Source organism: Acanthopagrus latus, chromosome 18 (assembly GCF_904848185.1).
Source record: "Acanthopagrus latus isolate v.2019 chromosome 18, fAcaLat1.1, whole genome shotgun sequence".
NCBI classification, from domain to species: Eukaryota; Metazoa; Chordata; class Actinopteri; order Spariformes; family Sparidae; genus Acanthopagrus; species Acanthopagrus latus.
Window position 1 is genome coordinate 24,390,765 of NC_051056.1, and position 27,820 is coordinate 24,418,584.

Below are 27,820 nucleotides of genomic sequence, written 5' to 3' on the forward strand. Positions count from 1 at the left end.
TATACAACTAAGTTAACGTTGATTTGTTCATGCCTTTCAGCATCATTTTCTACTGAGACGGTCTGTTTTTCTGATGTTAGGATGGAGGAGGCTTTTCTTCACTCCAGACTGCACTGTGCCTGAGAATACTGGATGTAAGCGGACACACTGAGAGGGGCTGCCTGCTTTGTTAACAAAAGAAAAACCTTTAACTGACATCAGAGATGCTATTTTCAGAGCTTAAAAAAAAAAAAAAAAAAAAAAGAATTATAATTATCTTGGAATCTAATGTTTTGCCTGTCTAAATGAAGAGAATAAAATCATGGATTGTATTTTTAATGCAACCTTTTTCCAGCCACTTTTTCTAAGAAAATCAAAATGTACAAAAAAAAAAAAAAAAAAGCACGAGAGGCTCTGTGGTTGTGGATGCTGTCTCTGTCTGTGAGGGTGGGGTGGAGGTCTTCAGGCACCTCAGCAGCCCTGCGTCATGCAGCAGGGACACCTCTCCACCTCCGGCCCTTTTGGGTTCTCCAGCCTCAACACTCCAAACCTCTAAGCTGAATGTACCTCTTTGAAACTAGTATATTCAAAACCTGAAGATTTTCTGTAATAAATCAGAATGTTTTGAAGATAAACCAAACGCCTTGAGGAGCTTTATTTACACCGGTCTGATGTGGGGATGTGAATGCGTGGGAGGCTGGGAGTGTGCGTGGATGCGCGTGTTTTTTGTGACCACACTAAGCAGATGCTGTGCGGTAATGAGATGGCTGAGAGGCTAAGCTGGATCAGCTGAGTGGCTGCGTATCAGGACGGCGTACTGCTGCTCTCTCCACCGCTCCATGTGTGGCCTCGCATTAAGAAAACATCAAGCGCTGTGAGTCAGAGTGTAGAGGGAGGCTTACGTACACACATATATAGGTTCTCCCCACTCGAGTCTGTGCTGTTAACGAGCCCCGACCCATTCAGAGTCGCTGTGGGTTGAGCAGCAGGGAGCTGAGTTGAGAAAAGGCTCTGTGTATCAGTATGTACACAATGACACCCTTTCATATTTGTTCTTCTCTTTGAATGTGATTGTTGTGTATTAAAGGCTGTGCTTCGCATGGGCCAAACTTGTTGGCTGAGGGTGCGGAAGATTTTCATTTTTTCCTTTTTACAATAGAGCCATTCTCCGCCGTGTGTGCCTCTATGTTTACGGTAAAGCTGGAGAAAGTGGGGCCACGAGCGCCGCAGCCAGACGGCCTAACAATCCGGTCTACTGTAGTACAGTCAGAGAACAGCTAGAGGAAGAGCATGAAAGAGTGTGAAGTGCAGGGAAGAGTTGGGAGGGAGTTGGCTGTGTGTCAGGAGTACACTCTTGAGCTCTGCACGGTGCAGAGCTGACGCACTACAGCTCAGAGAGAGGGAGAGAGAGAGAGGGAGTGAGGGAGGGGCGACAGAGAGACAGACAGCAGTGGCCAGATGGAGCCCTGTTTGTTTTGAAGTAGCTGACTGCTGCTGAGAGCAGGACTAGTGTGTATGTGTGTTTGTGTGTGTATAAGGGGGAGGAAGCACATCACATCCAGGACAGCAAACCACTGTTTTCTGCTTATGTGGACAGATATTCTGTTGCTGCTCAGTGTGGAGGCACTCTATGCAGCTCAAGGTCAGGAAGATCCAGCAGCAGCAGCAGCAGCCTCAGGGAACTGTCCCATCTGGATCCTGGGACCCGCAGAGGCAGGTGGGCACGAGTTTCCCCCTGCTGCAGCTCCCAGCCTCAGTATAGGGACACTATGCAGGGCTATAGGACTCTGAGGAGGATGTGAGGCCTGGACTGCTGTCAGCACCTCCCACAGCACTGTCGGTCCTGCCAGCCTGAGCCTGTGCCGGAGGAGGCGAGGGGGGGAATGGGCCCGGCCTCACTGCAGGACGACACAGAGCCGGAGGAGAAAGAGCCCAAGGAGGAGATGGAGAGTTACCGCTACCTTCTGCAGGCCGGCTCCCAGCTGGAGAGCACTCTGCAGCGTGAGTACACATGATGCTGCTGACAGTCCTCATTTGACTTCTGGGAATATAATCCTGCACCTGCTCTCAAACTGTTTTACTCTAGTTGTACTTCTCGGCACAGTTCAGCCGACTGAGACTGAAATGCACCAAAGCAAAAGTTTGTTCGTTTGTAACTTCTGAGACGCAGCGGAAGAACTGTACCCTGGTTAGATATCCATGTGCCAGTTTACCTCTGCGGCTCTGCTCCAGCAGTGGGCCACTGCAGGGATTATGTCAGCTATTTTAAGCCACCACAGATGGATAGATATTTATCCATAGTAATGATTCGTAGCCTGAATATCTGCAGAATGTGGGTTGTGGATCAGTGTTGGACAGCGATGGGTGAAAAATGAAAGCCGTTGATGTCAGTGAACCCATTCAAAAGGAAAAAAATAGGAAGTTAAGAGGGAACATGAGGCAGCTTTCACTATTCAGAGAATGTTTTTGTGTCATTTTTTAATCAAAAGGCCAAAAAACTGTCAAACGTTTAACGCAGCAGTTTAATTTAGAACATATTGAGAAAAGGGTTGTGGATTTTTTTTTTTCTCCAAAAGAATGGAGCAATTTTCAAAAGCATCAACATCTGCACAACCGTCATCATTTATCAGTCATAAGTCTGCAAGTGTATGTTGCTAAACTCAAATAAAGCGGAGAATGAAGCTGATGGACAGATATAGAGCCCCTCCAGAGACTAATGTAATTACTTTGGGATCTTGGCAGCCTTGAGTTATTGTTTAATTGATGGACCTCTGCCTTCTTATGTCTCCCGTGGGTTCATTGTACCTGGGCCTGGGCGTGTACGTAACAGAGCCAGCACGCCAAAGGCCACGCTTCCTTTCTACTTAAACCAGGTGACTTTTTCCTCTCTGCGTGAAATATGAGCCTCACGCTCTAATCTGCTCACGGGGGAGACGAGCACACTGGTGCTTAAAACAGTAACTGTAGATTCATGGTTTACTCGATGGGTAATGATATATTATCCTTCACATAACTCACCTATTGCCCTCTTCCTTCTACACGTGCGGGTACGTCGTTGTCAGTATTGCATGAAATCACTCCTGCTTTGTGTGTGAGCCGCCTTTTGAAAGTCTAAGTTCCTCAAAGAATGCACACAGACTCGGTCCAATAGAGGACCGGACTCCCATGGGAACACAATCTAAAGTACTCCAGCTGAGATGGTATGGCACGAGCAGATGTAATGTTCTCTGTGCTGGCAGCAGTACAGTAAAAACAGTGTGACTCATTATGAAACACCAAACACTACAAAGGATAACGGGCCATAAAGCAAAAATCTCCACTCCAGATACGCCCCAACTGTCATTTTACTACTTCGCTATTTAAACCGAGTGCTGTCAGAGCTTTACACGCTGAGCTAATGCTAACTCCTCACAGTGCACACACTCCTCTTTTAACTCTTTAGCTTCTTTCACTGCCAGCTCTTTGAATCACAGTGAAGCTTTTAGTGCTCACGCCTCAGTTGACTTTACAGTTGCTCTCACGGCTGAAACATCGACTGACATCTCGTCTGCTTTCATGTCTAACTTTTAAGCTGACAGTTCGATTGCTTTCAGCACCAACCCTTTACTTATTCAACTGCTTTCTCTACTGCAATACAAGCTGACAAGTCAATTGCATACATTCACTAAATGTGAATCATTCAATGCTTAAAGGGGCTGTGGGTCTGAATTCTAGTGGGACACATTCAACAGAATGTGAATAAGAAGCAGTTTTGAGATTACAATGCATTGTGTTGCAGAGATAACCACTCGAGTTAGCATGCTAACCAGGTAGCTGCGGCCCGTCCAAGCTCATGGATGCATAGCTAACTGAGCTAACCAACGAAGGGTGGCTACAGTTAGCAGCAGTTAGAGGTTACTCTGGTGATATGCTTCCCCTAATTTGTTTTGAGTAGGAATTTGACAGGTAGCCAATTCTTACATAATGCACCTTTAAAAGATACTGACCAGACATAGAAATTATCTAACGTGTGTCTGACATAGTTCACAGGAAAATGAATAATCACAACATTAAAATCCTTAAAATGGAACCTTCTTCTCCCTCATTAAATCAGTATATCAAAATATATTTGATTATGCAAAATTCTTTCACTTCAGAAGTTTGGCTGCTCGACAAATGACGTCTCCTACTTCACTGTAGAGTCCAGTTTGCACATCGCAGTTGTGTTTGCTGAATGATGAATCAGGATTGTGTCGTTCCACATCATGCTGCTATAAGCTGATTTTAAATTAGTACGGAGCAAATTTACACTTTCAGCAATAAATAAAAGCATCATTCTACACAGCGTAGCTCAAACATTCAGCAGTAGGAATAAGAAGAAAAACACATTTTTGACCACCTAGAGGAGGACTTCACCTGACACTTCAACTGCTTTTAGCGCCCCACCTTAGACTGCGACTCCCACACCTCCACAGCAAACAAGCCGCATTTTAACCTGCTCCTGCAATTTTTAGCACAAATGAGCACCGACAGTTATCTCTGGGAAATGTCCCTCCTTTCTCTTGTCTTCTCTAGAGCAGTGTGATGAGACGCTAAGCCACAGGAAAAGCTACGTTAATCAACAACCACAACCGCTGCAGCAAACCCAGAGTAAAAACATATAACGTGTTCCATTTGGGTGAAATGTCAGTACAGAAACATCCGAATTCATTTCGAAACCAAATCCCACCCGACATCACTCTCGGCTCAAAGGTCACAGGTCCTCTGAAAAGTGCGAATATGAGATTAAAGATATGTGAAGCTATTGTCAAGGATTTACAGTCCCTGCCTTTCTAGTCTCAAACCAATCTAAATTCCGTGTATCACAGCAGGCAGGAAACTCATTTTTTCTTCCATCCTTTTCGCGATCAGAATTCAGCCGCCCACCAGTCTAATCCCTTTAGCACTGGAAGCTTTGTTTGGCAAAATATCTCATGACCTAAAAGCAGAGTGACGCCGGGCCTCTGTGTACTATGAAAACGTTTGTATGTGTGTTAGAGGGGAATTTCTTGCTCAGCGAGGGGATTACATGTGTCGGCTTTTTGGGGTCTTTAAAATAAATAAAGAAAGAAAGAAAGAAGAAAAATCAGGCTGAATCCATGCTGGGTGAGTGTTCTCTCTACGCATAAAGCGGCCTCTGTTTGCTGTCATTCTGTATGATTCACAAAGATCTGCTGTACTATGTGAGAAAGGAGTGGCGCTGTGCCATCAGTTTGGTCTGCCAGTATCGAGAATCAAGCTGGTTTTTTTTTTTTTTTTAGCTGAGTCACTCCCTTTTAAAACTCTGCATCGCACAGGAGTCGTGTTCAAACAGCCTCAACACGTTTGGTTTTAATATTTTGCCAGCCTATTAATTTCTACGTCCATCTGGGCCTAGAAAATGTACACAAACACACACACACACACACAAACACACACACACACATTTAACTCTTTAGTGTCGATCTGTAGAGACATGTTTTCATTTCAACGAACTCCTTATTTCCTGAGAGCAATTGTGTTGTAAAAGAATAAAACATGAAAGATTACAGCGACGACGAGTGATTTTATGGGAGCCTGTACAGCGATGAAATCAGCCGACATGGTTATCACTGTTTGGACAACAGAGATAAGCTCCCTGCCTTCAGCTTTGTATGCAGACTCAACGGATTGGTCGGAGTCTGAATCTGTTTGACCGGCAGCAAATCTCTGTTTCCATCCACACTGGCAAACATTCCTCTTTTTTTTTTTTTCCCCTGTGTGTAAGAAGGGAACAGCAAACAGAGGTTATTTGACTTTCTCCTGCACACGTTGTCCCGCATGTCACCCGGAACAGTCGTGACGCGAGCTCGGAGAGGATCCACAGCATAACAGCATCTGAAAACAAGATTCGGAATTTGTTCATTTAGAAATATTTTGAGTATTGTATAAACTTTGATTTCCTTTAACTGCTGGAAAACTGTTTGTAGTTAGTACTTTCATTTAGTTGCACCACAAAGGATAAATCTTTCCACATTAAACTGATTTAAAGGTCTTGGAGATTACTACTACATATGTGAAAAAAAGTAGTATAAAACCTTTTTGTGGCTAAAGAGAAAGCTGCACGTCATCGGATAAATTGCCTCCAGTGATGTCACTCAGTGGCAATGTTGCATTGTGGGATATGTAAGCATTTTTCATTATAGGATAATTTGGAAAACAAATAATCAAAATTGCTGCAGCAGAACCAGAGAAATCACCTTTCTTTCTTCTAAAAAAATTCTTCTTCCTTTTCAAAACCTGGCGCCTACATTGCCCACAATGCAACATAGCCACTGAGTGGCACCACCGGACGCAATTGATCAGATTAAATGCAGCTTCCTTTCTGAAACCACAGAGGACATTTTTGCAATAGAAGGTATTTTCCAAGGACTTTAATGTGCAGAATTGGCGGAGATACCCTTTGAAAATATTCTGCTATAGGATGAGCTGGCAGGGTGAAGGGAGAGTAAAATAAGATTTGAAGCTTCTACATGTACAGTGCATGCACGCGAAGAATTATATACTGTTATACATCTCAGACATTGTTTAATATGAATAATTCACTGTATAATCTGCCTTTGTGTGGCAGCTATCCCGATGGAAAAAGACACTACATTGATTCATTTATGACCTGTCTTTGCTTCCTGAAGGTCTTACAGCGCAGGATACAAATTGTTATGTAACTATTCCAGCGTGACGGTAACTTCACCCTGCACCCGTGTGTGCACAGTGCAGCCACCGGTCCTGCTCATCTGTTACAGACACGCATCAAATATTCAGCAGGTAGCAGCAGAGCTCATTACCTGGCCCCCCGACTGCCTCACGGACACTATTACTGTTGGAGGACGCATGGAAAATAACACCTCCCCCCCCTTCTCCTCTTCTCTGCTCTCTTTATCCTCTCTCATCTCCTTCTGAATCTGTTCATTTTTATTTCTCTGCGCAAATTCATTTTTAATGTCTTTATTCATTATGGATGAGGAAAGGATGGATTGTGAGCAAATGTACTGGCCCGGTGATCTGTTGCATACACTGCTGTACAGGAGCAGAGACCTGCGGTTCAGTGTGCTTTGAATGAGTTAGTAATGTTTGCAGTTGTCCTTCCAAATGCAAAGACTGGAAAGTTATTGTCTTTGTGACTGTCTTAAAAAAAAAAAAAAAAAGTTTTAGTAGTTTCGGTCTCCACATCGAGAAATAAAACCATCAAACCTGAACATGATCTTTAATCTGGATTAGATCATCTGCTAAAACCCCCCTAAAAGGTGGCAGTGTCAGTCAGTGGATGTCAAACAATAATCGTGAAATTAAAGTACAATATTCTAATTCAAATTAGATGCAAAAACATTAAATTTATAGAAATGTACATTTAAAGTTTTACAGAGAAATGCTGTAATTTTACAGTTTTATAGACATAAAAAAAACAGAAAATTACTGTAAAACTGATTTGGTTATTTTCTGCAAAATGTTATTGTTTTTTTTTGTTTTTTCCCAGTGAGCATTAGATCTACTGTTGAATTGATCTTATATGCACACTCTCAACCAGATGTCATCATCTCTCAGTGTATCTCTTCTGCACATCTGGTCTAACGTACTCTGGCGCACCAGAGAGCAGATATATGATCGGCGCTGCCTCCTCGATAAGAGTCTGCATCCACTCATCAGCCACTTAGACTACAACACTAATGGCACCAAGTATGAGACACGGAGCCATCTGCCAGTAAACTTAACACTCCATCAACATCAGTTCAGATGCTGTACAGTAAACGAGCTCACGTGTTTTAATGATGTCACTGTCTTACTGGCACCAGGAGCAGGATTCACACCAGCTACAGCTACGACGTCCTCTGAGTATTATCACGGAGCGTCTCCACAAATCTCTATTTTCAGATCAAAGACGATGGCTGCGAGTTTCTATCTTTAAATTTGAGAGCTTTCATGTCAGAGCCACAGCGACAGAGGCTTCAGCGTGGCTGTCACGGCTTTGAGACGTTATTTAGGGCATCGCGTGACATCATTAAAGGGCATGCCAAATAAACTCTTAGCCTGTTGTTTTGCAGGTTTTTTTAGAGACTATGGAAGTTTGGCTGCTGTCAGAGTCACAACTCTTCTTTTGGTTCACATGGACGCGACTGACAGGGTTTTCATTTCTGTCGGTCTCTTCCTCGATCGTCTTTAGCTCAAGATGTCAAGAGGGATGGAGTGGAGACGTCCCGATATGTAGAACATGTGTGTATAACCTGTGTGTTATCCTGAGATTCTTATTGCTTTACATTTTGAGTTGTCATCTCTCCAGAGTTGCCACAGAGATTTTTATAGGGGGGGCCAAAAGGAGCGACTGAAAATCTTGGGGTGGCCACCAAAAGGTGGAGGCTGCCACTGCGCTGGTAAAGAAAAGGCACAAAATGGTGCATGAAACTCACCGGAATGACAGAAATGAAGTGTTTGACAGTTCAAGGTGCTATTTGTAAGTAAGCTTGATTTTTGAGTCTCATTCCTAAACTGTAACGTGTAACTTCCCTTACAAAAATCAACTTTAAATTTACATAAATAAAAAGGGAAGGGACTCCCACTGAATATGTTTCCCCTCCTTTGTTGAGACAAAACCTGTCCCCTGGAGGACAATTATGTAGAAGAAGACAATTTCTTTATAAGTTCACCCAAAAACTGAAGATAGCTGTCAGTATCTGTTCACCCCCACGGTGATGGAAAGTCAGGCTTGTAGTCCACAAAACATTTCTGGAGCTTCACAGTGAATCAGCGTTGCAGCAGCTGGAGTAGATGGGGGCTTGTTTTTAAAATGTGAGATCTCAGGAAGCCCCCATTGATCCCAAATTCAACCAAGCTCGTGCGCTTTTAGCGTAGCAGCTGCAGTGAAGATTTCAGATTAAAAAGAGGTGTAAATTACCCGCCGGGTGAGCATTTTCGTTCATCTTTTCAGTTGTTTTTTTAAGTTTTACGACAATTCGCTCTCTACATCAGTTTTTTCATATAATGCCGCATTGTTGTTTTGCTCTGAAGCTCCAGAAATGTTTTGTGGATGATGAAACTTTTCCCAACTTTTCATCAACTTTTTTGGGGGCAAACTTTAAGTAATATTTGGTTTCTTTTCCTCTGTCCCCTTGCAGAGGTGACTGTCCCTTTGAGCTTGAAGGAGGTTGGAGGCTACATAGAGAAACAAGTGGCGTACCTGTCAGGTGAGGCCTCACTTACACAACATCCTCTATCAGCTGGTTTGGTTTTAATTTGACTCTCTGACCTGCTCTTTGAGTTTCTAGTGGCCAAAGTCAAACTCTGAAATCTAACGGATTGCCCTTTTTATATTCTTCCTCCCAGGGGGCCGCGGGGAAGACTCCAGTGTCATCATCACGCTCCCAGAATGCTCAGCTTTCAGTGACATTCCAGAGGAAGCTTTAGCCAAAGTCTTTACGTACCTCACTCTCATCCCTCGGTGCGTCCTGCTCTGTCTATTCCTGTCCGGCTCTCTCTCCCTCTCCCTTTTCTGCAGTGCACCAAAAAGCCCTCCGCTTGTATTCTGAGCACAGCTGGCCTCAAATGCCCCTCCTCTCGCTGTGTCAAATGTCCTCCTCATGTCCTCTATGTCCTGAACTTCACTCCTGTCAGTGACTTAGCTTGAATTTGATGAAGTTCAGGGACATTTCCAAGACAATTTAAGATTTAACTCTCTAATGTATGTAGCTGTAGAGCACCTAACAACTTACAGCTAGGCATGATTTGACTCATCCAGCTGCTCATCTCTCTTCTACCCACATTAAATCACCAAATTGTCACAGTGACAACACAGCTATGGTCAATCTGCCTGATCTTTCTTGCAGAACGAGGCAACCCGGAGTCAAATTCATCATCATCTTAGACCGAAGACTGGACACATGGGCCTCTATCAAAACTGCACTCGCCAGGATCGCTGTGAGTTTCATATTTCATGCTTCCTTCTCATCAGGGCCATTTGGACCTGATCAATATTCCTACTAGACAGTACAGACATCCTGCATATGACACATGGCTCTCTGCGTGTGTGTGTGCGCGCCTGCCGCCTGCAGGGCTGCTGTGTTTTTATTTATGAGTCGCTGTCCATGGTGCTGAAAAAACCCTGATAATACCTGGACCAGCATCCATGAGATCAAACCACTACAGTGTTTCTGCATTAAATCAGAGCTCGGTTCTGAAAAAAAAAAAAAAGAAAAAAGTAGTCTAAACAATGTCTGCACTGAGGGTCCCATTGCATTACTGCTGCAAATGTATGAGTAAGCAAAAAGTGTGTGATGACGCGGGGTGCTGAGGGAGAGGAGAGGAGAGGATGAGGAGGGAGGAAGGAAGGCGGGAGGGAAACATTGCAGTCAGCGCTGCCACCCTCCGTCTGAGAGGCAGCAGCAGCAGCAGCAGCGCTGCGGCGGAGCTCAGGCGGCTCGGGGAGCTGCACACTTCAAGCCTGGCACCGATGTTTCCAATCGGACGGGCGGGAACTTTCCGTCCAGCCGAGATGGCTTACCGCACCATGGGCGATTGCTTTTACCGGCGGGGGATACCGAAGATGCGCCGGAGCCCGGTAACGAGCTGCTGCTTGGTTTAAAATGATCGTGTGAAGAGTTTTGGGTGAAGTTTTTTTTTTTTTTCTGGGGCGGGTGGAGTGAATGGTGCAATGGCACCGGCCGTGGCTGCTGCTGCTGCTGGAGGGGGGGTGTAGCACTGCGGTGCAGCGCGCGCTTCTGCTTCGTCATGCTATTGGCTGATCAGGCTGCAATCAGACTGATGTGTTTGGCTTTCTGATGCATGTTGAGACTGAAATAACAGCAGAGAGGCGTGGATGCAGTCAGGACGGGTGAATGTCACACCTTGCGTCACCTGCAGAAACACTGGTGATAAAACACACAGTGTCTTTAATCCTGCTGCAGCTTTCCTGCATGACTTCCATCTACATCACCTACATGTGCAGGTCCTCTGTATCAGGAAAACACCCAATTCTTATTCTTATTTTTTGTTTTCAACACAGCATGTCACATTAGATATTCACAGCTCTCTGTAGGCTTGGCTGCAGATATACTGTCCAGCCTCTGTGGCTCCTGCAGAGGATGACATTCCTGCACAGTCAGGGAACGACCTCGGATGACCCGATGATGAAATGCAGTATATGACATGTGTGGATGGTGCAGCCAGTGGTTCAGCCTTGACGAGCGAGCGCCCGCCTGTCAGAACGGTTGAAATCTGTCAGATGTGAAGAATCAGAGCCTTTTTTTTTTTTTTTTTTTTTTTAAGCGTCTGTTTGTGTGTCAGTGTGCCCGCAGGAGTTAGATCTGAAAAAAATATGTATTTGTTGTGCAGAACTGCAACATACAATCAATTAGTTGTCAACTACTGAGTCATTTTAAATGAAAAAACTCAAAATGATCTGGTTCCAAGCTTCTTCAACTGGAACATTTTCAGGATTCTTTATTCCTTGTTGGGCTGTGAACAAAATAAGACATTTCAGGACGTCATCTTCAACATTTCTCACCGTTTTTGGACATTTTAGAGTCCAAACAACTGATCAGTTGATCAAGAAAAATAATCAAATGAAAATAATCCATAGTTGAAGCCCTGTCATTGTTTGAACCACACTGTAGATTTGTGTCATGCTCCTGACAGTGAGCCTCTCTTTCCCTCCTCCAGGCTTCGTTTCCTGGGAACCTCCACCTGGTCCTGGTGCTCCGACCCACCAGCTTCTTCCACCGCACTGTTACCGATATTGGCTTTCGCTTCAGCCAAGAGGACTTCATGCTCAAGATGCCAGTAAGGCAGCTCCTCCTCAGTTACCAAACATGTCCCACATCACAACAAGGTACACCCCCCCACGTCCTGTTTGCAGCCCTGATCTCCATGAGTCAAATGTTCTGTGGCGGATGCGGCCGAGAAGTCGCATTGATTTCTGCTTTAACTGTTGAAACAAATATGATAAAGCAGTTATCCTACAGTCGGATGTATCTGATAGTATATCTGGTGATCTCAATATTTTAAATTGTAAAGTATCAGCAGGAAAAATAAAGCGATAGCGCTGTATCATACATACCTCAAGACTTAACCAAACTTTTCTGAATGTAGAAAATCAATTATGTGTTTTAGAGACACCAGGTGATGTTTTATATGAAACTGAGGGAGAGTGAAACCTGCCGCTCTCATGAATCTGCTGATGGTACAGGGTGTTCTTTGTGAGGTCTCAGATTTTGTCTGCACCTTTAGGTGGTGATGCTGAGCTCAGTCACAGACCTGCTGCGCTACATCGATGAGAACCAGCTGACTTCAGAGTTCGGAGGCACGTTGGACTATTGTCACAGTGACTGGATCGTTTTACGAACGGTAAGAAACAAATCAGTAGCTGTTTACCAGTTTGATAAATGATTGTTTCCACAGTTCTTTACATTATCCAAGCACATGTATTAGAGTGTTTCTGTGTTTTCTGTGTGTTCTTCCTTCCACTTCAGGCTATTGAAAGCTTTGCTGTGACGGTGAAAGACATCGCACAAATGCTGCAGGGCTTTGGCACTGAGCTGGCAGAGACGGAGCTGCCTGACGAGGGCAAAGCCATCGAGAGTCTCCTTGAGTCTCACACTGACAAGTACAGGAAGCTCAAAGTAAGGATATAGATGTTTTCACACAGATGCTTTTATTAGTTTTCCATTTTCCTGCAAAAAAGATCTAGTATTTTATATGGTGATATTTTGAGTGTCTTCTGTTTTAACAGGGTGCAATCAGGTCCGTGTCAAAGGAGGGCCGTCATCTCCTCCTGAGCCTGGAGACCTCTGGGAAGGAGGATGACTCCCAGTGGGATGTGAAGCTGGACTGGGAGACAGTACAGAGGTGAGACATCTTCAAGCATCCTTTTTGTCTTTATAATTTATTAATATTAGTTGCCAAAATGTGTGTTTGGAACCTCAAATACTTCATACAAACTCTTCACAGTGGAAACGGTTAAGAAGTCTCTCTTTTTCAGGCTTCTTGCGCAGCTCAGAGACATGGAGTCGGCCTTCGATGGCTTCTTTGAGAAGCATCACCTGAAACTCCATCAGTACCTGCAGCTACTCAGATATGAGCAAAGCTTTCAGGAGGTTAAGATTCCATCAGTTTGTCTCATGTATATATTTTCTCGTGTGAGCCACCAGGTTTGTTGTAGGCTGCTTTTTATTTTCAGTCTGCGTTTGTCTAAAGGTTTCTGTTTTCTCTTCAGATGGAGCTGTGTCTGGACCATCTGATGGCTCAGGAGAGGGAGCTGACAACATCCGTCGACACTATGGCTCAAACAGAACAGGCGCTCAAAAGGTTGGACGGTCTGGAATCAAATGCACAGGTGAGCCAGCATCTGCAGAGAGCAGCGCTTATTCACTGGCTTTGCACACAGATGAATTCGTCACAAACACACATACTGTACTCAAGTGTGTGTGTGGGTCTCAAGTGTGTGTGTGGGTCTTTGCTGGCTCTATCAGGAGGTGATGACCCGAGCTCAGATCATCATCCTTCACGGACACCAGCTGTCAGCTGGTCACCACTACGCCATGGCTCTGATTATGCAGCGCTGCAACGAACTTCGCCACTACTGTGATACACTGAATGCTGCTCTGAAGACCAAACACACTCGTCTTCTGCAGACACACCAGCTGCTGCTTTGTCTTGGACAGGTACGCACACATGTCAGAACTTCTTTATGGTGTCACCATTGACTGTATAAGATCTGGGCAGAGATTCTGGGTCTGAAAAATAAAGCTAATGCAGAAATGCTCTAAACCTGCACTGTGCTGGTTCCAAAGACTGATCGTATGTAAGCTTATGAGGAAATTCCTCTTCCTCTTGTAGAGAGTTTATGGTCTCAATCGCTAGTTTCAGGTCTTCCTCAGTGCAACACGACGTTGATTTTGTTAATTATGCTCCCATCCAGACTAAAACAGATGATAATGCAAGGTATGGTTTAGGGCGCGGCTATCTCGGAAATAAAAACAAACCAATCAGTGACATCGCAGTGGGTGATATGCATGTATTTTCCACTTTTAGGCCCAAACTTGGTGTGATGACGGCGCATATCTGCTGGCCAATCAGCTGGTAGATAAGTTCCAGTCTAAAGACGGGGCCCAGGCTGCTTTGAGGGACATTGAGGGGTTCCTGGATGGGGCGCCGTCCATGCTGAGCTCAGGACCCGACGTTCTGACCATTGAGTACGAGGCTGTCATCACATCGCAGCTGCAGGTCAGTGGCCACAACAGTTACATGAAGAAATAAGTCAATACAACAAGACGATTTTTCAGATGATAAAACTCTGCTGATTGTCTGACCTCTGTGTCCTTCTCTCTCGCTCTCTGTTAGGCCAAGATAGGGGAAACGTTTGAGAAGCATGCCGCGGTGCAGCAGATGATCCAGAACCGACAGGCTTCTCTCAGGAAGCTGGCCGACAAACACGTGCGACCGGTCCAACTGGTGGCCCCGAGGCCCGAAAACCCACCGCGTTCCAAGTCCCCCCTCTTCTCCCCCAAGCATGGTACAAACATGCAGATGCACAAACATACAACTGAAGGAAGAGTTGAAATGGAGATCCTGTTAGTTTAGTCTAACACAGTTGTGTGGGAGAAAAATAAGATTCTCCCAGGTCATTCTGTCCTCATACGGTTGGAGGTCCTACGTATCCTGTACAGACGTTACGAGTTTTCCGCGAACCAAGCCGAGGCAAAGCTGACTGTTTGCGGAAAACTCGCAAGGAGGCCTTTGATCTATCTACAAATTGGCGTCACGAACAGGATACCTATGACCTCCCATCGTATGAGGACAGGATTACCTGGGAGAATCATAATCTTCTCCCACAAATAATTTGATTAGAGGTTTTCTACCAATCAACTAACTCCCTACCCAGCATCCCCTGTTTCCCAGGCCCAGTATGGGGTCTCGTCCCAGCCTTGTGGCCTGGCACCAATCCCTCTCTCCCTCTGCATTTTTCCTTTAGGCACCGTGGTTACATTTACACATCACAGGGTCCCACTGAGTAGGCCTAAGGTGTTCCTGTACTGGCTTTAGGGTTAGAAGGCCACCTTCACAAACAGGCTGTAACGAGGGTAGAAGGTATAATCAGTCCACTGGGAGACACCTGACTGCTCTATTAGTCAGTATAGCTGCTATAGAACCATATGTGGTACACATGCATTAAAGAACCTTTTCATCTCCCTTTGTGTCTCAAGGGAGCTTGCACAAAGCTATATGCAGTGGTTCCCAATTAATACTGTATGTGTTATCTGGTGTACTTACTTTTGATCTTTATCTGAATCTATGTACTGTGCTGCTGAACGTCTCCATCAGAGTGTGTGAAAGTAAACGATAAATAGACTTATTTCTATGTCCATTCGTGGCTTCTAAGGCTTTGTTCTTTATCATACGAGGCCATGATAATGAGAGTAATGACAAGAAAGAGAAAAGGGAGTGATTATGAGCCCCTCTGAGGCCCCGTTGATACTCGGGAAACCGGCCATTTAAGAGAGGGGATGAAGGGAAAAGTGGTTAGCTTTTGATTGATTTGATCCAGTATGTGCATGCAAGCGTACCTCTGATGAATGGAACATGGCACATGCGAGGGGCAAACGACTCGCTTGAGCTTGGACCATCATGTAAGGATTCAGCTGCCAGGATCAAAAAGACGCTGACGGTCGTGCCAAACACTGCTTCAGATCTGCGCACACCAGTTCCAGGCCGCACCTTTAGAGGAGACGACCCATTATCATTGATAACCTCACATGTCGATTATGGCTGATTTATGTTTTTGCAAGTTACGGAGGAATGGGAAAGGTCACAGGCGGGGCAAGAAGATCCCTTTGAGGGCATGAAAACGTGACTGTTTTTGATTTAGTGCTTCAATCAACCATCTTCTCATCAGAGCATATGGAAATATACTATGTGTAGGTTACTCGCATATTCTTTGATGAGCTGCTGCTGCAGTGACTGATGATCCGGCTTTTTACAGGGGATGGTTTGAAGTTCACATTCGACCTTTCTCTGCCTGGGAAGAGAACATCCCGGAAGAGCCCCAACCCCAGAAAAGTAAGGAAAGGAGACATTTTGGTTTTGTTGTATTTATTTCCTCCCATTGTCACGGCTGCAAATCAATCCAAAAGACACATTTATTATCTTCTGTTTTTCTTATCAAGCTCTTCCTGTTGTTCCTGTTTTTTTCCCTGCTGATTGTGATGTTGTCCGTTTGTGTCGCGCACAGATCGAGGTGATCCACGACTACCAGGAGAGCCGGAGCTGTGTGTCGTACAGTCTGGAGGGAGAGGACAGCCCAGATCTGTTGAAGCGGTGAGGAGGAGGCAGCTGTCCACACATCTGCCCGTCCCCAGTACTGCTCTTGATGCTGTTTACTTTGTGATTCTCTTTGTTCGGTGGTAATGATGCCCTCTGGCTCTCTCTTTGTCTGTTTCCCTGTGTGTGACAGTCATGTGATGAGGGAACTCATAGAGACAGAACGAATCTATGTGGAAGAGCTGCTGGCAGTTTTGCTGGTGAGGAAAAAAAACACTCCCCCCCCCGCCCAACTTTACAATTGATCTGCTAATGGTAAAAGGTCCCCTGGTAGTATTGCATTTGCATTAATCATATATATTTTCTTAATCGACTTTCAGGGTTACAGGGCTGAGATGGACAACCCAGCTCTTTCAGGGCTTCTGCCCCCGATCCTGCGCAGCAAGAGAGACATCCTCTTTGGAAACATGCCTGAGATCTACAATTTTCACAGCAGGCGAGTGATTAACGACTCTCATCACAGACAGACCTGTTTAAAGACACAAAGCCTGTGTGTTAATTATGCGAAGGCTTCCATCGACGCAGGAGGACAGATATAGATCGAGCGTATAAAGTGGATATTAAAGGGTAACGCCACCAATTTAACAAATCAAAGTGTGTTTGCGTTGCTTCCATTAATGTCACTCAGTGGCTAAGTTGCATTGTGGTTAATGGAGGTGTGAGCTTTTTAAAAACAAATGATCAAGATAATTACAGCGGAAGCAGATTTATTCCACACATCTTTCCTCCTTTTCACAACCTGCCTCCTGCATTACCCACAATTCAACTTATACAACATGTAGCTCCCTCTGGAGCCACAAAAGACTTTCTACTACATTTTTTTTTTACATATGCAGTAGTACTTAGAGACGTTACTTAAAGGTAACAGGTAAAACACTTTTTTTTTCTTTGATGCAACCTTCAGAAAAGAGTCATAAACCTCTGAGTGTTTTCATACGTGCTAATTACTTTAATAACAAGTCAGTTGACAGATTAAACAGGCAAACATTTAGGACAAACGCAACATCCAGCTGGAATTACATGTGTGTGACTGAGAGAGATTAACTGATATCTTCAGTGGTTTCTGTGGCACGATCTTGTGTGAATGCCAGCGATGTGACTCATGTCTCGAGGGGGGAAAGGGACCGAACTAAATACCAGATGGATTTGGTAAAAATAAACAATTTTTAACATCGATTTACAAATAACAAAAAAAGAAGGAATTTATCTGCATAGGAAAAAGGCCTGAGGTTGCTGCTCAAATGAAATAAATAGACACAAACAAAAGAGGACTCGTAAGTCAGAGCTTTAAAAATTCTCTAAATAAAAGAAATGAAGTAGATAAAATAAAATGTTGAAGCAGCACATCCTTGCTCTTAGTGTTTCCAAACAGAGTGTGTCTGATTCGTGAGTACTTTCACTAAAAAAACTAACATTGCCTAGTTATGTGAGAGCCTCAGAAACTACACATTCTACTCAACATACATGAAAAACACTGCAAATTATCAGTCACGTGAGGTCCTGAGAAACCAACAGCCGGTTATGGTATTAACCCTGACTTGTTGGAGGGTTAAGATGTTGTTTGTTTTAATCCCTGTGTTTTGCTCTTGAGATTTAATTCTCGACCTTTGACCTTGCTGGTACTCCAGGGTCTTCCTCCAGGACCTAGAAGGATGCCTGGAGGCTCCTGAAGGTGTGGGAGCTTGCTTTCTAGAGCGGGTGAGACGATATAAATTTTTATCTTGTGTAGGTTCTTTGAATTTACTTAATTTGCACGTAATTGTATCCACATTGTCCAAACAGATTTCTCTTTCATGTGTCCACAGAAAGAGAGTTTCCAAATGTACGAGTGTTACTGTCAGAATAAGCCGCGATCCGAGGCGCTGTGGAGACAGTTCTCAGACTGTACCTTCTTTCAGGTCCGTTCTAGCAGTGATTTCACTTTCACTTTCACAATGAATGTTTGTATCATACAAAAATATGTTGTTCTGCCGCTCTAACAATCGTCGTCCTTTAAGTTTTTTTACAGCTACAATTTAAAAAGCTGCAGTCACTGACAAATATTGCATCCACTGTGGTTTTATTTGGTCTTTCTTGTGAAGGAGTGTCAGAAAAAGCTGGAGCACAAACTGGGCCTGGATTCCTACCTGTTGAAACCGGTCCAACGCCTCACCAAATACCAGCTGCTGCTTAAGGTTAGACATCTTGTCTCCTCCGAAATATTGTGTTACAGAGGTGGCAGCACCGACACTGAATGACTATAGGAATATTAAAGGAATACTACAGCCAGTCTGTCAATAAGCACAAAAATATGGAAGCCCTGTACAGGGACGGGTCAAACATACCATCTCCTCCATTTTTCCATAATAAAGAGTTACATTTGATTTTTTTTTTCTTAAGATCATGAAGTATTTATGTTCAAATCAAGGATTGAAAATGTAAATCTGGTTCTTCTAGAAGTTAATAGGCCTGCTGTAGAATATGCAGCTTATAATACTGTGTGGAATCAAGTATTTATAGTTTAGAGAATATCATAGTCTAGGATGAATCCTACAGAATGAGATGAATGAGATAGAAATGCTGCTATTTCAGCACAGTGGACAGAGCCCATGGATGTGTTAACCCACAGCGCAGTTAGCCCATTAGCTTATTATTATTTCAGAACCACGGCCTGGGTCATAGATTCTAAACTGCACAAACCTCAGTCATAAGAAAAAGATATTTGTTTCAGACAGACTAACATATTCAACTGAACAAGCCCTCTGCCCTGCACGCTCACTGCATTGTGCTAATAAAATGCATTCTCTTAACATCCGGAGTCAAATCACCTTCTGGTCCCAGTCATGACATTAAACCAAAACATATCAACACCACCCAAACCCATGAGAACCCTAAAAGAACTTTCTACAAAACTGCATTCATCACATATGTTTCATAGACACGACACACTGTTTGAGTTGCTGTATACACACCTGTCCTTTTACGTGTGTGTCCAGGAACTGCTGAAATACAGTACAGACTGCGAGGGGACTTCTGAGCTGCAGGGGGCACTCACAGCGATGCTGGACCTGCTCAAGTCTGTCAACGACTCCATGCATCAGATCGCCATCACAGGATACGAGGTGAACCACATCAGCTCTGACCTGCATCTCAAGTTGCGGATGAGTCGTGCGGTCTGATCTGAGGTGAACCTCTGGCCCTCTGTCGTACGCAGGGGGAGATTTGCGAGCTGGGCCGGGTGTTGATGCAGGGCTCGTTCAGCGTGTGGATCAGCCACAAGAGAGGCCCCACGCGCATGAAGGAGCTGGCCCGCTTCAAGCCGATGCAGAGACACCTCTTCCTGTACGAGAGGGCCCTGCTCTTCTGTAAGAAGAGGGAGGAGCACGGAGACGGCTGCGACAAGACGCCGTCGTACAGCTTCAAGCACTGTCTGAAGGTTGGTCTGTGTCTGTGTGCGTCTTGCAGGAATACACCGGTTATTCTGCAACACTGGCTAAAATATGGAGATTTTAAAGAGTCGCTTTTCAGTTCCAGTTTCAGTTTATTCATTCATATATAGCCAAGAAGATAAACATATACAATATAGACCAATTAGACATCTGTAATGGTTCTTTGGCATGTATGAATGGGTCCCCCAAAGTAAGCTATTGAAAGCTTTTAGGAGGGGGCCCAAAGTTAACGAAAGAAAAATTAAATCTACGATGCATAATGTGGTACCGTGTGTAAACATTTGACATGACAAAGCGGACAAGCAAATATACAAATACATACAATCAATCATACAGTCATCCCGACACAGCCATCATGGAAATAAGGTATATTATAAATAGGTAGACAATAGTTGCATCATCAGGTGTTTCTGTCATATTGTTCCCCATCACTGACAATTATTGGCAGAAGTTCATCACAAATGCTCACTTATAAACAGGAGACACACGCTGACATTGGTGTCTGTGATGATATTTTTTAAAAAGGCCAAAGTTGCCCAGCTGGCCTCAGAACCTGCTCTGTTTCTATAAGACTTGTTTTTTGTTGTTGTTGTTGAGTGTGTTGCCGTGCAGAGTGTGTGAGTGTCTCACCAGCAGCTGCTGCTCTTGATTTATTATTGAGGATGTGAGGAGGAAGCAGTCACACAGCGGAGGTGAGTGTGTGTGTGTGTGTGTGTGTGTGTGTGTGTGTGTTCTGACAGGACAGATGTGTTACATGATGTAAGTCTGATGTACGACGCGCTGTTTGTGCCGCTCGTCCTGACGCCGGGTGTGTGTGTGCTCGTGTGTGTGTCGGTGTAAACAGTGTGTGTCTCTCGGCAGATGACTGCTGTGGGGATCACAGAGAACGTCAAGGGAGATGTGAAGAAGTTTGAGATCTGGTACAGTGGCAGGGAGGAAGTGTACGTGGTTCAGGTGGGTGTCTGAAGAAGTGAAGCGCTGGCAGGTTAAATACTGTATCTCTGTTCTTACTCTTTTTTTTTTAAGCTCTTATCGCTCGAGCTACAATGGCATAGACAGAAAATGCATGGCAATTTGGATTACTATGAATCTCTATCATTGTCTCTATTTTCTGAGACTTACTCTTGTGCTGCTGCTTATTTCCCTCTGTACTGCTGTGTTACCTGTACATTTCTCACAAGGCGGATCAATAAAGGAACATCTTCATGATTTTTCTTAAGCAAACATGGCAATATGCCATTTTCATAGTCTAACTTATGAATATTTGCATGGTTTCTTTGTCTTTGTTAATTAACTGACTATGTTTGGGGCTGTTGGTAAAAACAAATCATTTTAATCTCCATGAGCTCTTTACATTTCATAGATTAATTATGAGGCCTGAAACAAGAAATTGAGACGTTTTTTTAAGGCAGATAAAAGTACATACACATTGTTATGATCCACTAATAGTGTGTTGTCTTCTCTCAGGCTCCTACAGTGGAGGTGAAGATGGCCTGGCTCAACGAGCTTCGCAGAATCCTGACTAACCAGCAGAAGATGCTCAGAGGTCTGGGAGATACTCCAGTTAATACGGGACAGAGAATCAAAGTGCAAAGTTCCACTTACAAGCTTCAGAGATTAGAAATGCTTCTTCTCAGGGCTCCAGAGAGAGAGTTGGTTGAATCTCTGAAACTTGTATGTGGAGGTTTGTGCTTTGATTTTCTTTACTGTTAACAAAAGTTCCAGAAAGTTGATCAGTAAGACCGCCTTTATCTTCCCAAGAAGGAAATCAGTGTATAACTGTTATATGGTTGTATATAAGTCTGAAGCCATATTAGAAATCTCTAAAATGTCATGATTCAGAAAGGAAGTGAAAATGTCAGGAGTCAATTATTATTCTAAGCAAAGAGGGGCTTTTTACAGAAGCCCTGAGGGACACGTGAGGAAAGTTATTTTCTGGTGATGCATCTTTTAAGTCTCATGTAAACCTGTTTACGACTCGAGAATTGGTGAAAAAAAGGAAAAAAAAGTTTTGCTGGATAATCTTTCTTCCTTATTTTTTTTCTGTCAAAACAAATTTTTATTTCATTTGTGTGATTTTTTTTCTTCTCCGGTTGGTTTCATGCATGAGCAATATTTTTTCTGGGAAATTTTTTTTGAAGCGTTTTTACAGAAAAAAAAAAATCACCTAAAATAAGGAATAAGAGAAACGATTCTGGCAAAACTATTTTTTTTTCACCAGTTCTCAAGTCAGAAACGTCTGGGATTTTTTTGTTTTTTGACGTGTTTTCAAAGAAAAAAAAAAAGACAAATGATTATTTTTTTTTTTCTCAATGCAGGAGAGAACAAAATTCAGATCAGAAAACAAATCCCTCAGTCGCCCCTCAGGGCGAACCCAGCTGCCTCAGCATCAAACCATTGTTAATCAAGTTTCTGGATGGGAGCGCATCTAAATATAAAATAGTTTACAGAAACTGGAGCAGCTCATCAAGGCAAACTTCATCAAAGATCCAGAATTGGCATCATTTTAATCTGCTGTATCTGCAGCATGAGTGTGATCTGTGTCAGTAAAGAATGAACACACATGCCCGAAACTGAAGTCAAGTCAAAATCAAGTGCAAATGAAATTCTTCTTTCTTACGTTTCCTCCGTTTTCCTTCTTGCAGATGAAGCATATCAACATGGTCAGATGGTTGGACACATGCAGCTCTCTCCGCCACACTCTGAGAGGTCAGTGCATATAAACAGTGTTCAGTGTTTTTTTTAAGCGCATGATTGTAGGCTACAGTTGCACAGACGTACCAACACACAGGCATAAGCGAAACACACACATGCAGTCGCAGCACTACAATCTGCATTTGCTGAGTTTTCATGTAGCTTGAGTGAAAGTGTCATTTCACGTTTGTGTGAGAACGGGCGGAGGCCCTCCACTCTGTCTGGTTGCCTATCCCCACTCCTCCCATCCCCCACCTGCAGGGGCATGCGGCCGTCCAGAGGGGTTCCCAGGGGCTGTCTGCCGGGGCTCGACTTTGTCTCGCTGTCCGCCGACGTGTTTCTGTGCCTGCGTTCCCGAAGCCCCTGTCCCCGAAGCCCCCGGCAACGGCCCCGGCCGCGGCCCCGCCACCGCCCCCAGCGACACTGACCTGCCCTAACGCTCAGTGGTAAACTCAGCCTGGCATGACCTGCCTGACCCAGGGCTGCTGTGTTTGCATACTGATCGTCACTTCCTGTTTAAAACCTCCATCCTGGTTCATAACTGACCCCCAGCACTCCCTCGCTGCGTTGACGGGCCTGTGTCTCCTCCATGGCATTTCTAACATGGTGTCTATAAACAGTTCCTCTTACCTCTGCATCTCCGATTTGCTATTTTGCATGTAATGCAAAGGGCAAAAGAAAAAAAGAGTTTTGGTTTTTCATCCCATGAGTTTCCTTAATTTCCTCATGACAGCTGGTTTTAAGCTGGGGCTCGTTTTTTGAGATCTAATTAAGCAAATGGAGAATTTGCTTTCCAGAAACATTTTTAAAATTTTCCTCTCTTGAGCTCTAAATTTTGGATCTTGATAAATCGAGACCAGATCTTCCCTTGCGCTAACACATGCGTTTGAACACTGTGTCCCGCTGTGAAGTCCCACTTTTACAGAGGAGCTTGCACATGGCTGCTCTGTGCTCTGTCTTGCTGGTGCCTGATTGATCATGTGGCTGTGTGAGAAACACCAGGACAGAGTTGTCCCTCGACACCGATCTGGGGCCTGGATCGAGAATCAGCCGACCCCTAGATTGTGTGGCTGAGGATGACGTCTATCCTGAGAATGTCTGCCGACCGTGTTCAGCATTTGGTGACGCGCTTTGTTTCGTGTTATTCCCCCCAGCAAGCAGCAGAGGGCGTCGGTGAGCTCAGAGGACACCGAGTCGGGGAGGAGCAGTCCAGACCCCCAGCCGCACTCCCCTAAACACCAGCACAACCGCAGGAGTGAGTGAATCTGATCCATTCGCACATTGACGCCATAATCAAGTAGATACTTAGTAACTAAATCACAGAGCTTGATCTGATTACACTGATGTTGCTGATTGTCTTCATAAATATCTAACTGATGTAGATATTTGACTTCTCCCTCCTCAGCAGTTCAGGTGTACTTTGACCTGAAGAGCCAGTTACATCGAGGAATTTTGGGGAAAAAGGTCCAACTACTGAGATTAGCTTTTGATTCTACCTACTTGTTAATTTCCCAGTAAGTGACAAGGGGGTCTTGTCTGTTTATAATGTCGATGTAGTTACTAAGTATCTACATGGTGCCTTTAAAGTGTGGTAGATAAAAGTGTTCATCGAGTACCCGACACGGCCTGAGTGATGTTCGTGTCCCAGGTTGGCCCGGAGCTCATCACTCGGTAGACATCTGCGAGGGTCTGGAGGAGTGGCCTGGAGGTCGGGACCCCTTCCACCCATCCGACACAGAGGACGAGGTTTTGGTGCAACTGGTGAGACTGAATGCAGACACGTTAGATAAGAGCTGTTGTGGAATTTCGACAGGAGGAAGTCATTTCCTCTCAAACCTTCCTACTGATCAGCTCACATTTGCAGCCCTCCCATACATGGTTATCTGTTTAACCATGTATGGTTACTCCTAACCGTGATACACGGCACGTACAAGATCTTATCCTGTGGAGCCAAAGAGGAGCCTTAGATTTTTATCCCCCCACAAGAAAGATAAACCACTTTGCATCTAACTTTTTTATTGTCTAATTATATCAGTAAATGTAGAGAAAATCGCAGTGCAACGCTTTGATCCTGTAATTGCACTTCTTAACAGAGGATAAAACAGAGGTCCATATCAGTGCTCACAAGACCTTGTTACAGAATTTAGATGTCGAACTAAACTCTAATTTAAGCTTGGATATCTGGCTGTGTGTAGAAGAAAAAAAAGATAAAACAAACACCTGAATGTTTTTATTTTCCAAGTGAAAAAAATATTCTCATGAATTTTTTTACTTTGAATATCTTTCTTTTTTTTTTTCCCTGCCTGAGAAAAGTATCCAAGTATCTGACCTCCAGATGAAACACTTTCCTGAAATCACTCTTCTGAACTGACGCTCTCCTCTTTTGTTTATGTTATTTGTGATCTATTCCATTTTGTGGCTCTTGCACCTGTTGGATATTTTGTTCCTAATTGTCTTTCTCACAAAACACTTTTCAGCTTTTGCTTTGAAAAGTTCCCTATCAGATCTTATCTCCTCTAAATAAATGTAACTTCTGTTCTCTGATGATTTCCCTCCCGGTGCTAGTCTCCGGGCAGATACATGGCTTTGGTTGACTGTCTTCAAAACGGACCGGACAGCATCCCCATCAAGTGTGGAGACGTCATCCAGCTGCAGTGTGAAGACAGCAGGGGACGCTGGTGAGTTTTTCAGCCCGTCAGCACACATGATGTGGGTTAAACCGGTCCATCACGGAGGCTTAGTGATCAGGCAAACCATCCAAACCCTGTGAAAGGACACAGTGTACGGCAAAACTAGATAAAGGAAAGGTGTTTTTTTAAAATAATATCCCCTCTAGTTAAGGTAAAAGTAAATGTAAAATAACACATTTTATTCATCTAATTTCCCCCTTTTCCTTCTTCCATCACTCTTCTTGATGTTTCCTCATCCTCCAGGCTGGTGAAGAATCTAAGTCGGCGACAGGAGGGCTTCATAGCGGCTGCCAGCCTGCAGCAGATTATAGGAGACAGCAGTCGAGGACACTCCTCCAGACTAGGGGGTAAAGGAAACACGCGTTCTTTCAGGATGATGAAATAATGCATTTCTTGACTTTGATTTTCCTTTTTTAAGAATCTGTATCTTCTTTCCTGTAGACCCGGGGAACCTGAAGGTGAGAAAGCTCAGCTCCCCATAGAGAAGAAAGCACAGAGTGCGAATCCAATATTTACCTGTGGACGACGAACAGACAGAAGGAACAGATTGAGCCATAGCTGTCGTACTCCTCACTCCGCGGTCTGCTTCCTCCAGCACAGTTCAAACATTACAGAGAAGACCAGACTTTTTTTTTTTTTTTTTTCGAGACCAGTATTTTCTGACTGTGAAGGTGTGCCGCTGATGCACCAGCGCAAAAAAACAAAAAAAGGCTCAGGAACTGTTTTAGCCCTCTTTGGACAGTCAACAGCTGATCCCAGGATCCTGATTGGTCTTCCTCTTTCCAGTAGCTTGTCCTTCTGGCGCTCTCATCTGCAACACACACACATACATTTAGTCGGGAAGTGAAGTCGCCGCTGCAGCATTTCACAGTCATGTGGACACCTGTGAAACATTTCCTCATTCCACGTCACATTTAAGACTGTACTTTCTCTGAGTGTGTGTTCCTGATTGTCTCGTGTGTGCTGGATGGATGGTGATCCAGGATTTGCCTGAAATATTTCTTAAAGCAGAGACTTTTGTACATATATACAGTATCATTTTTAACATTTGTTGTACCTCAGTGTTTCATCTTTGTGCCGTTGGTCGACGTTTTTTCCATTGAACTTCTAATTGTATTTTTCTTACATTTCATTCCTTAAAGGGGCAGTTCACCAGAATAAGTCAAAAATACATATTTTTCCTTCGACCTGTAGTGATATTTGACCATCTAGATTGTTTCAGCGTGAGTTTTCGAGACATCGTCCATAGAGTTGTCTGCCTTCTCGCTCAACAGCAAAGTATCTTTCTAGAAATCATGAATCGAATACTCAAGATAAACCACAGAACCTGTTGTGAGCAGTTTCATGCTGGAACTCTGCGTTGGTATAATCTCTCGCTGTCTCGAGCCCACACTTTGCTTTGTGTGACGATACAGTAATCAGGTGCGAAGAAAATGGTTTCTACATGAAACTGCTCACAACAATGTCAGTTGATTATCTTGAGTGTTTCGGTCAGGATTTCTGGAAAGAAATCGCTGTTGAGTTTTACAAGTCACTTTCTGTGGGCCATTTAGTTCCATTATATCGAGAGAGTGCTCGCAATACATCGCCAAACCTCAGCAACTCACGCCAAAACAAGCTACCTGAACACAGAACCACAGGTGAGAAGAAATGTTTGTGTTTTTGATTTTGGGGGCTGAACCGTCCCTGGAAGGCACCGCTCTCGTGTGAATTCTCGGAGTTAAAATGCCAAAATGTGCCATGCCATAATGCCTTTTTTATTCCTGCTCTTTTGGAGCCTGTTGTTTGTACTGTTCGCAAAATCCAAATACTCTGTTATTGCTTCGACCTTGACCTCACGGATATTCAACAGGCACTTTAATAAGGTGGACGGACAAAAGAGGCAGAACAAAAAAAAAAAAACAATCAAAAAACAATCCACCAGTTGTCGACTGAATGTGCGCTTCGCCTGCCGCTTTACCTACCTTACTGTGCGTTCCTTCTTATTCATGCTGTTACTACCCCTTTGTTTATTTCTTGAATGTGTGATGTGTTTGGGAGGCGGGGGGGAGACATACCCCCTGCACGCAGGCAGCAGTCGACATGTCAGTGATGGTAATGTAAGACACAGGCAGACATGATGAAGATTGATGGCAGCGTATTCCTCGGTGTGTAGCCGTGGATGGATAGGAGGCTCGTGCCACAGAGCACCAAACACTGTCATTCTCCTCTGGATCTTCTGGGAGCCCACTGTCAGTCACGGTGCAGAGAAGAGAGAGCGAGGTGTAAAGAAACCAGAGAGAGAGAGAGAGATGTTGTGTGCACCTCTCCATCACGGAGGCAGATTGTTTCCTCCTCACCATTACAGCTCCGGTAATCTTGGGCTCCCCATTAAAAGGGATCATACAGCCAACATGAAATATACCCTCTGTGTCGAACGCTTAATTAAATATTGATTGCAGACTTATATGAATTTACCACATCAAATCGAGGCCCCAGTCGGAGGGCTGCCTTTGATACGCTGTGTTTGATATGGAAATGAGTCGAGAAAGCAGCGGGGGCTGCTGCGCACTACACATATCCTATGTTGTTAATTTATTTATTTTGCTGTCATGTTGTTTCTGCACATTGTGAGGTGTCTGTGCAGCCCCGAATGAAATTACATCTCCATATATTTACAGGAGCGATGCTTGAATTTTACAACCAAACCCC

At 44.1% G+C, this 27,820-nt stretch overlaps 1 protein-coding gene across 5 annotated transcripts; it reads left to right on the forward strand.

The window, feature by feature from the left end:
* Positions 1 to 1,533: 1,533 nt before the first annotated feature.
* mcf2a (MCF.2 cell line derived transforming sequence a) lies at positions 1,534 to 27,045 on the forward strand. 5 transcript variants are annotated; one of them, XR_005071289.1, is made up of 30 exons: positions 1,534 to 1,980; positions 9,123 to 9,191; positions 9,331 to 9,445; positions 9,831 to 9,921; positions 11,662 to 11,781; positions 12,229 to 12,345; positions 12,471 to 12,620; positions 12,731 to 12,846; positions 12,980 to 13,094; positions 13,214 to 13,333; positions 13,470 to 13,661; positions 14,032 to 14,223; positions 14,341 to 14,512; positions 15,980 to 16,056; positions 16,229 to 16,314; positions 16,451 to 16,517; positions 16,638 to 16,753; positions 17,946 to 18,015; positions 18,123 to 18,215; positions 18,399 to 18,491; positions 19,293 to 19,418; positions 19,511 to 19,732; positions 20,607 to 20,699; positions 21,213 to 21,291; positions 22,391 to 22,454; positions 23,594 to 23,694; positions 23,845 to 23,953; positions 24,088 to 24,200; positions 25,005 to 25,117; positions 25,373 to 25,476. XR_005071289.1 is itself a non-coding variant. In XM_037077934.1 (30 exons), exons 1-30 carry the CDS (start codon positions 1,863 to 1,865, stop codon positions 25,609 to 25,611), a joined length of 3,345 nt encoding a protein of 1,114 aa, XP_036933829.1. In that variant the 5' UTR covers positions 1,539 to 1,862; the 3' UTR covers positions 25,612 to 27,045. The 5 variants fall into 5 exon arrangements, 3 of the variants coding, with proteins under 3 accessions (XP_036933829.1, XP_036933830.1, XP_036933831.1); XR_005071290.1 differs by having other exon boundaries at positions 23,848 to 23,953; XM_037077934.1 differs by lacking the exon at positions 23,845 to 23,953 and adding an exon at positions 25,571 to 27,045 and having other exon boundaries at positions 1,539 to 1,980.
* The last annotated feature ends 775 nt before the right edge of the window (positions 27,046 to 27,820 follow it).